This window comes from Ctenopharyngodon idella, chromosome 11 (assembly GCF_019924925.1).
Source record: "Ctenopharyngodon idella isolate HZGC_01 chromosome 11, HZGC01, whole genome shotgun sequence".
In the NCBI taxonomy this organism is placed as follows: domain Eukaryota; kingdom Metazoa; phylum Chordata; class Actinopteri; order Cypriniformes; family Xenocyprididae; genus Ctenopharyngodon; species Ctenopharyngodon idella.
The window spans coordinates 20,330,864-20,341,883 of NC_067230.1; the positions used below are offsets into that span (position 1 = coordinate 20,330,864).

The 11,020-nt window shown below is 36.0% G+C and overlaps 1 protein-coding gene across 1 annotated transcript; it reads left to right on the forward strand.

Moving 5' to 3' along the window:
• Positions 1-871: 871 nt before the first annotated feature.
• shisa4 (shisa family member 4) lies at positions 872-10,597 on the forward strand. Its single transcript, XM_051911791.1, has 5 exons — positions 872-1,333; positions 2,289-2,466; positions 4,420-4,556; positions 6,536-6,724; positions 8,074-10,597. Exons 1-5 carry the CDS (start codon positions 1,276-1,278, stop codon positions 8,112-8,114), a joined length of 603 nt encoding a protein of 200 aa, XP_051767751.1. The 5' UTR covers positions 872-1,275; the 3' UTR covers positions 8,115-10,597.
• Positions 10,598-11,020: the final 423 nt, after the last annotated feature.

The following is an 11,020-nucleotide window of genomic DNA, read 5'->3' on the forward strand; positions in this document are numbered from 1 at the left end:
GTGGGAGCGTCATGGTCTGGGGCTGCATGAGTGCTGCCGGCACTGGGGAGCTACAGTTCATTGAGGGAACCATGAATGAGCAGAGCATGATCCCCTCCCTTTGGAGACTGGGCCGCAGGGCAGTATTCCGACATGATAACGACCCCAAACACACCTCCAAGACGACCACTGCCTTGCTAAAGAAGCTGAGGGTAAAGGTGATGGACTGGCCAAGCATGTCTCCAGACCTTAACCCTATTGAGCATCTGTGGGACATCTTCAAACGGAAAGGTCTCTCCATGCCTAAGAGGGTTAAGGCAGTGCTGGAAAATAATGGTGGCCACACAAAATATTGACACGGGCCCAATTTGGACATTTTCACTTAGGGGTGTACTCACTTTTGTGGCCAGCGGTTTAGACATTAATGTCTGTGTGTTGAGTTATTTTGAGGGGACAGCAAATTTACACTGTTATACAAGCTGTACACTCACTACTTTACATTGTAGCAAAGTGTCATTTCTTCAGTGTTGTCACACAAAAAGATATAAAATATTTACAAAAATGTGAGGGGTGTACTCACTTCTGTGAGATACTGTGTATATATATATATATATGTGTGTGTGTGTGTGTGTGTGTGTGTGTGTGTACATATATATATACTGTATATGGGTGGGTGATTATATAATTATATAAATATAATAGCAAAGTGTCATTTCTTCAGTGTTGTCACATGAAAAGATATAATAATATATTTAGAATAAATATTTATTTGAGATACTGTGTGTGTGTGTGTTTCATTATATGTAACATAACACTTAATTTCAGGAACGATAGTCCCTACATATAATGTGAATGAATGTATTTATCTCCAGGACTGTGAAGTGTTCAGGACTGCTACAGAAGCCCACGGGCTCCATTTTTCCCTTCATGGAATTTCGCGCGTCTGCTGCTTTAGCTTTTCCACACAACCGCGGTAATCTAATGGAATAATTCTCTTCACTTCCCCTCATAGTTTGATTTTTGGAATACTACGCTTCATCCCGCGGAAATGAACGTCCTTTAATTTATTTTATCTATGAGGAGGCTGGTACTGGAGATTTGGCGTCAGGCGTGTAGCGTCACGGGCGGTGTGTCATTCCACACAGATCGCGTGTTGATCACGAAGCCGCTTGATTCCGAGCTTCGCTATCTGCGAGACGTGGCAGATATTATCATTTAAAGGTTTCTTTATTTTTTCAAAAGGATACAAATGTAACCATTTTTGTCTGGTATAACGGATAGTGTTCTGGAAGCAGGATGTCCTTCTACGCCATCATTATACCGGTCCTCTATATTATTTTCTCTGCTTGGCAGGGTAAGACGATATTGTAGTTTCTTCATAGGCCTCATTGCCGCAAATATTTACTTATAAACATGTTTTTTTATTTATAAGGTATTATCGTCGTCAGCAAGACGCATTATATTACTTAGATGTCATGTATAGCTTTTATCTAATGCAACTTATACATATAAGTAACATGGCTACAAACCAGAATATGTCATTTTCTATAGCAACAGCTCTCAAACCCCTCAGATTTGTAAATTCGCATGAGGCTGCATTTGTTGTCTTCTGTATTCTGTGTAGGTAGGTCACTCACTGCAGAACCAGTAACTGAAAGCTAATCCAAGTTGAGACCTTGAAGCAAGTGGTTAACTGACCTACATTTAAAATACTGCTGCTTAAGATAAAAAAAGAGATGCAATTTCTGTAAAAATAAAATATATTAATACAAAATAGTATATATATATGTGTGTGTGTGTGTGTGTGTGTGTCTAAGAGTGATGTCCGTTCTAGTAAAATCTTCACCCTTTGTTGAAGTTGTTGAAAATTTTGTAAACATATTGCATAGTTGTGCTTGGAGTCAGTTGTTTTATTTGCAATAACATGATGACCAAATTGTGTGGACATACTTTTTGGTCAGGCCGTCATACCAAGAATATATGAACAAAAACAAGAGAGAACCAACAAAATATTAATAACTAATTATGTTGTTCTCAAAGTATGCTTTTTCATGTCAGCTGTTTTTCCTGTGCATAGTAAAATAAAACCTGTAGCTGCAATAACTGTCAGATAAATATACCTTTAATATTTTTATTATTTTTGTTTGTTTATCTTTTTTCTTCCTTCATATTTAAAATATTTTTAAAAAACATCTGAAATATTTTAAGTGTTATCTTATTGCAAGATTCATCATTCCATGAGTCTTTTTCTCAATATTTTTTAGTGTTTTACTATGGTTATTACCACTATTTTTTTTTTTTTTTTTCAGTGAGTGCAAATGAGGACTGTTTGTGGTATGTGGACAAAAATGGCACCTGGCACAATGGCTTTGACTGCCCACTCATAACCTTCTGCTGTGGGAACTGTCACCGCCGTTACTGCTGCCTGGATGGCTTCAAGATGATCACAGAGGCGGGACAGAAGCGCTGCATGCTGTTCCATCTCAGGTACATTTTTCAAGATTCTAGATTGTTACCACTTAGGGTTAAGTAGTAATGGTGTCTCACACATCTTTGTGCTCATACTGTTGCTTTTTGGATCTAGTCCAATTCAATGGTTGATGGCTGGCCTGACCCTATAGTCTCCAAAATTCGATCCCATTCACTTCTATTGTATGGACCTCACTGTAACCAAGATGTTTATACCATTAAACATAGTCGGTTGAGCTCAACTTTGAATAAGGAATGTTCCTGAAAGTCATCTGTCTTTTGCACAAAAATAAACATTTTGTTGCAGTACTAAACCACATATCCACCTGTATAAATCATGTTTATTTTGAGTTGTTGTCTTCGCCTGTACAATGTCACATACTATACAAGTTTCAAATGTTTTAAATGATTAATCATGTGTTTATTGTCTGTTGTTGTAATATTGTTTTTGCTTTTTCCAGTTTAAAATAATAGGCTTCTGTCAATGATTGTATTCATTTGAAATATTTAAAAAAAAAAAGTGCATGTCCAGTAATGTACTTATTTAAATATACTGGTAAGATCAGACATTATGAAAACTAGCAAGTATTCGCTCCATTCACCCCATGCATTATTGAACATACATTATGTTAAGTATTACATACAGTAGTTTAAAGGTTTAGTTCACTCAAAAATGAAAATAATGTCATTTATTACTCACTCTTATGCCGTTCCACACCCGTAAGACCTTCGGAACACAAATTAAGATATTTTTGTTGAAATCTGATGGTTCAGTGAGGCCTGCATAGCCAGCAATGACATTTGCTCTCTCAAGATCCATTAATGTACTAAAAACATATTTAAATCAGTTCATGTGAGTACAGTGCTTCAATATTAATATTATAAAGCGACGAGAATATTTTTAGTGTGCCAACAAAACAAAAATTTCAAAACACTGCTTCAGGAAGCTTCGGGGCGTTATGAATCTTTTGTGTCGAATCATGATTCGGATCGCATGTCAAACCGCCACACTGCTGAAATCACGTGACTTTGGCGCTCTGAACCGCTGATTCGACACGCTGATTCATAACGCTCCGAAGCTTCATGAAGCAGTGTTTTGAAATCGGCCATCACTATATAAGTCATTATTTTGTTTTTTTTGGCGCACCAACAATATTCTCGTCGCTTTATATTATTAATATTGAACCACTGTACTCACATGAACTGATTTAAATATGTTTTTAGTACATTAATGGATCTTGAGAGAGGAAATGTCATTGCTGGCTATGCAGGCCTCACTGAGCCATCGGATTTCAACAAAAATATCTTAATTTATGTTCCGAAGATGAATGAAGGTCTTACGGGTGTGGAACGCCATGAGGGTGAGTAATAAATGACAGAATTTTCATTTTTGAATTTTCATCATCTTGTGGGCTGAACATGAAAATATAAACAAGGGCATTCACGCAGTCTTTCTCACAGAGTTTAGAAGCAGTTGAAATGACAATAGACAAGTGTATGTCATGAATGAATATTTCGTGGAGATCTGTCCGCAGAAGCTGCTATGATGAATAGCCGATTTGTGTGGAGGCATCCGATGACCAAGCTAAACTGGAATTTGTAAATGTTTTAAGCCCAGAGCAATTTGTGTTCACAATGCACAACCTCTCAAGATGGTCTGGGTTTGGTTTGCTTTGAAAGGGTCTGTGATCGTTTTGGAGTGTTCACATATGGGCCAAAAATCCAGTGAACCACGCTCTGATCTCTGAAAAGGACCTAGTAGCCTAAAGGGGCTCATTAATCTCACATTAGGCCACCAAATAAAGATAATTTGTTTTTAAGGAAAGGTGAGAATGACTGTTATAAAAGAAATGCTGATCTTAATGGTGAAGCTGCTAATTGCTATTTTTATGAGTTGCTCTTAGAGAATTTAGATTATTCAAAATTGATGTTCGATAACATGAGTGAAGTTTTCTGTCCTGCCTCTCTCAGCCCCTCCACTATAGCTGGCATTGCTTCATCGATCCTGCTCTTTGTGGCTGCTATAGCAACCATGGTCTGTTGCTTCATGTGTTCCTGTTGTTACCTTTACCAGCGCCGGCTGCAACGTGGCAGAACTCCTTATGAAGGTAAACACAATTACTTCTTTCTCTTGGCAGTCCATCCTGAATTTACTACATGTAGCATTTTATTTAAGTACATACACATGTGAATTAATTCAAAATACACATAAACAAATTTAAAAAGCTGTTTTGTTGCAGAGACACATTATATGTAGTTAGCATGTATCTGAATGTATTTTTTGTTTTGCTGTTTGTTTACTGTTGCTATTATACTATTATATATGAATATACGTTGTTATTACAACTACTATAAGTAAATCCAACCTTACCAGGATACATACAGTACACTCACATAAAGTGGTAGATGCTACATAGCAAACTGCGTCATTGTCTGTATCGTCGCAAAATGTAAACTAGTGATATGTTAAAAGTTGGATATATACTACATACAACTTTACCTGCATACATACAGTACGCTCACATAAAGAAATATATACTATTAGCAAATCTCAACTGCGATTGCAAAATATAAACTATATTATTGCACAGCTCCATATATAAATTTGGAGATATATCCAACTTTATCTGCATACATATACTGTAGTATACTCACATAAAGCATTATATACTATAAATCTCAACCGCTTGATTGTATATCGTTGCAAAATGTAAGCTGTATTATCCCCCAGCTCTTTATATAAAATTGCATATATGTATGTCCAACTTTATCCACATATATACACTATACTAACGTAGGGTGATGTATACTATATAGCAAATCTCAACTGTATTGTCTCAAAATATAAACTATTATCGCTCCGCTCTAATCTGCTAAATGTGACTATAAGGCATGAATTTATTAGGATATCATTAACATCATGATTTTCTTCAAAGCTGAAAAGCTGAATTGTGAAAAGCACTTTACAAATAAATTGACTTGACTAAATTTATTTATATTCTGGTATTATTCCTGTTCTGGTATTGCAGTGGTTCCCAAACTTTTTAGAGTGGCGATGCATTTAACACCCCCTCAGTCACACCTTTTCCATTAGGGGACAATATTTGCCCCCTTAAATTGTTTTTTGAGTGCATTTTTTACCTTTTTAAATACCTTTATAAAATAAATAATGTTTTAAATAAAAAAATGTTAAAAAGAGAAATATGCAATGATGGTAAAAAGGAAGTGATACTTTTAAATGTTAAACTAATATGGCAGTAGGTGGAGATAAGTCACTCTCTTAATGAGTGAGCCACTGAGTTATTCATTCATTTAGTAAAAAAGTGGCTGTATTTATAAATGAGTCATTGAATCATTGACTCTCACGTTTCGTTCAGAGCCTCAGATTCGTTCACGCAACACTGCTGCGGCTTTCGTTGGAACTATTATTTCATTGCGAAATAGAGCAAACAACACTGACAATACTGCGTTTAAAATGTACAACACTTAATATTACATTTTGTTTGTTGAACTGTTGTATAAAATCAATGTCATGTTTGTAATCGTGTGGATATTTGGGAAAAATTGCACTCTTGCTTGTATAATATATTATCAGCATTAAAAACAAGAACTCACACAGGTATGTTTTTGTATCGAAGAGAGTTAAAAAGATCTCTATGCACAGTCTGTGTCTATATTTGTTCTTCATGCTAGTGTTAAATCCCCACTTTTACAAAGTTACATTGTCGAGAACTGCAGTAAATTTGCTAGGGCATGCTGCGCTTGTATGGATGCAGTCAGTTTTGACCACAAAAGGTTAGATAATTTGATTGGATGTCATGTATTTGACCTTTTATGGCATTTTGCCTGTTAGAAGTACAGCTCAGTTTTAATAGTAGAATTAAATGAACGGCAAAACTTGGCATTTTGTTCACCTCACGTACCCCAGTTTGTGAACCACTGTTGCGTTGCGTTCTTTGTTAGTTCTATGTATTTAACCACTGGATCCTTATTGGAATACTCTTATTATTCCTAAATAAATTTGCCATGGCTAATATTCAAAATGCTCATGAAGATCATCATTTACTAACATTAGTCTCAATTTCAGCCCAGCACATTCCAATGGCCAGCTATCCTGTGGAGCATATGTATGATGCTTATGGTAAACCCATTGGACATCCTGATTATCCTGGATTTCCAATGGTGCCGCAGTATCCGGGTGTCCCTCACCAATATCCTATGATGCCCCAGGGTCCTTATCCTCCTAATCCTCCTGATGCAGGATACAGTCAAGCAGGTATTCACATAGCCTCTCAGAAATCACACACTACGCTCTTAAAGTCACCATGAAATCAAAGCTGAAAGTATTTATTATAAATGATTTATCCATGCACATCATTATTTTTTTTTTCAAATGCGCACCAATAATCTTTTATTAAACTAACTTTTGTACTTTGCAACTACATCTCTTCTCTTCTATAATGATGTGTTTACTGGCATGAGGGCGGGACAACCTGTCACTCACATGACAGCTATTTGCAATAGCAAACCAAAATGATCCAATCAATACCTGAAGGACAAAATCAAGTCAAACCCTACTTTTTTTCTTGTTGGAAAAGCCCTTTCACATGGATATACTTCAGAATAGGGGAAAAATCTTTCACAACTTTCGTTTCCATGCCAAATTTATTCCAAGCTGTATTCCAAGTCTAGTCCTTATGCAAATATATCCTTTATGTGCATTTCGCCCAAAAATGAAAATTCTGTCATTAATTACTCACCCTCATGTCGTTCCACACCCGTAAGACCTTTGTTCATCTTTGGAACATAAATTAAGATATTTTTGATGAAATACGAGAGGTATATGACTCGTCGATAGACAGCAATATAATCAACACTTTCAAGGTCCAGAAAGATACTAAAGACATCGTTAAAACAGTCGGCGTGACTGCAGTGGTTCAATCTTAATTTTATGACGTGACGAGAATACTCTTTGTGCGCAAAAACAAAACAAAAATAACGACTTTATTCAACAATCTCTTCTCTTCTGTGTCATTCTCATACGTTGTTTACGTCCAGCGCTTCCAGGTTCTACGTCAGAATGCCGACTCATTATTGGCCGACTCCTGGCCAAAAGTGCATGCGTCGTGCTGCTCACGTTTGCAGCTTTGGCCAATACTGAGCCAGCATTCGGACGTAAACATGGAAGCCTTCGCTGTGCTTACTGCGTCACCTGCGTAAGGATAATGACAGGGAAGAGAAGAGATTGTTGAATAAAGTTATTTTTATTTTGTTTTTGCTCACAAAGAGTATTCTCGTCGCTTCATAAAATTCACGTCGACTGAAAGTGGTGGTTATATTGCTTTCTATGGACAAACATATACCTTTTGGATTTCATCAAAAATATCTTAATTTGTGTTCTGAAGATAAACGAAGGTCTTACGGGTGTGGAACGACATGAGGGTGAGTAATTAATGACAGAATTTTCATTTTTGAACTAACCCTTTAAAGGCTCCTCATGGAACCATCGAAGACAATAAAGAACCTTTATTTTTTAAAATGTACAGTGGAAATAAAAACATCACATTTGCATATAATAGCATACGAATACTTTTCTCTGAACTGTTGATGTTGTTTTGTTTTCAGCTCCTCCGCCATACTCCCCTCCCCAATACCCAGGGCACTGAAAGAGCTGGAGTCCCTCAGTGAGAAGAAGATAACCCTTACAATGGGTGATGAAGAGGGGCCATGCTTGCTTGGAATCCCTTGTATGAGAAGCGGTTTTAAAAAAAATGATTTATGTTATTTATTTCTCAATTAGTTTGTGGAGTGAAGCATGAACTGACTTTGGAATCGCCTCATGCGTCGGAGTGTTTTCTTGTTTGATGTACAGCTTTCACGTTTCACTAATCAGCAAGACTCTTCCCACTTAAATCCAGCAACTCACAGACCTAAAGACTGCTTTAAATTTGTCATTATATTTTGTTCAAACTCTCTAAAATGGACCATTAAATATGGCTGTCCTGCAGAAGAGACTGGCTGACAGTTCTGTCTTATCCAGGATATCATTCTCTATTCAGCCAAATAAGAAGCAGCGTGTGACATTTGCACTTTATTCTGCAATAGACATGCTTAGCTGTCTCTCCCTGCTTGTTTGTTCAAAATGTATTTATTTTACCGCTAATCTGAGCATGTCATGTGCATCATTGACACCAAATCATGCAGTACGCTTTTCATGTCTTATAGACAGTTAACATGCGGACATGAGACATAGATGTCTTATAGACAGTTAACATGCAGTATGTAAATAAGAAAGAACTTACATTAAGAAAGAATTTCATGTTTCATAGCATCCTCACCAGCAACCAAAACTAAATTCTGTGCATTTGCAGTTCATTATCTGTTGTTAGATCTGGCTTGAGGTTGAGCTGTAATGTTAACAGCCCTTAGAATTGCATGTCTTTTATTGTATCTCTTGCTTCCTAGGCCAGCTGTCAAGGAAATCACAGCAATATTTGCATTTAGATGGATGTCCTTTTTTATTTGTTTCAAAAAGGTTTTTGATCTTTAAAACATTTCACATTAATTTAAGTTGTTTTGTTACATCCTCACAGCGAGGTAAATTTAAGTCCCTTTAGGCAAGTCCGTTCACTCGGCCATTTTCGTAATGCCATCATGCAGCTATTTCCAGCCATATACAGCTCCTCTTTACTTGAATGGGGAAATACTAAAAGTAAAGTTCACGCCAAAAATAAATAAAAAAATTTCACACCCTTTCCCATTGGCTCTTTTAACTGTAAAGTTGTGGTCAAATTTACCGTTGTTCTGTGAATTTTCGCATGAGAAATCAAGTCATTTAATGGGAATCCACACGATTATGAATTTTGCGTTCACGTCGTGCCACATTGATCAACAGTCAATGTTTGAAAGTGACTTTTGTTTGAGCTGTGCTTCATACACAGCAAAATCACCATAGTTAAATCAACTCTGCTCGGAGTACATATGGTCCCTCTCTAAATAGTGTTAAAGTAACACTGAAGCAGAGTTAACGAGTTAATTAAGTGATGATTGAGCGTTAGTGATGAACACCTGCTGTTAACAAGCAGAATCACTGAAGAAAAGAGAAACACAAGAACTACAACTGACTTCAGCCACAGTCTTAGATGAAATCAACTGAAGATAAAATACATTATGTCTCTCAAGATCTCAGCAGAGGAGGATTGTCTTTTCTTCAGTGATTCTGCTTTTTAACAGCAGGTGTTCATCACTAATGCTCATTCATCACTTAAATAATTGCTTAATCATCTCATTAACTTTAACTCTGTTTCAGTGTTACTTTAACACTATTTAGAGAGGGACCATATGTACTCGAGCAGAGTTGATTTAACTCTAGAGATGCTGTGTACTTCGCTACATTATTAACAATAGATAATGGAACTTTTTTGCATGTGAAATTTCATTAATGGAACTGCACCTTAAGGACGGACTTCCGTTGCAGCCATATTGAGTGATTTTCCCCATTTATATAAGCACGAGTGGACGTCTCTGCCTTAATTACTTCATCGTAAGTTACAGTTTTCAAGGGTAGATTAGAATGTAAATGAAAAGAATTATACATCTCATTAAAATAATCAGTTGTCAATTGTCAGGTACATTAGAGATGCAATTTGTTTTGATTTTAAATGATTTCTGCTACCTCCTCATCTCACATCTGTTAAATTCATTTTGATGCTTTGTCCACTGTTTAAATAACGTGTTAGTTATTTGAAATAATGTATATTTAACAGTGTTGTTTTTGCTATATACAGCATATGCTACTGTATTTGTCACTCTGGAATGTGAAGTACAAATAAGAAAAGGAACTATAAAAATTTTTACAATGTGTAATATTAACAGGTACTATTTGAAACTGGGGGGGGGGGGGGAATTAATAGGCAACTAGTGTTTGAACTTGCACTAATCATCCTATAAGAGAAGTCTAATTGAACAGACTGGACAAGGAGTATTGCATAATTCTTTTTTTTTTTTTACAATAAAAACAGACTTGACATTGCTGTCTCCATTAATTCTGTACCTGAAATCAATAGGTAACCATATCAACAGATCAAAAGCTTTCGTAAAGATTGGACAGTGCATCGACAAAAATAAACTGGGCTATTGTCATAATTTATTTTGACTTATTTTTACAAATCAAAAAATTTGTAATATCACAAACATATCTATAGGCTCTGTATCACAAAATAAGTAGTGTTTTGTTAAAAAAACAATTACTGTTATTTAAAATGCCATTGAAGAATTACAATAATTTAAATTTTGCCTTCAGATGACAGTTATATAATACTTTTGTCACATTTGATCACGTTTTTTGTTTGAGTTGGTTTTTCAGTGTTTCCTATACTCTGTTTCCTTTGTTTGCATTTGTTTCCATCATGGTTATTCATTGTTTAATGCAAACTGTTTCTCGAGTTAGTATATATTGAGCCTGTTTTCAGTTAGTCTTTGTTCCGTTCTCATCCGTATATTATAGTTATGTTTGTGTTTTTAGATCTACGAGTATCCTGAGTATTTTGTCAGTTTGCAATTAAACACTGCT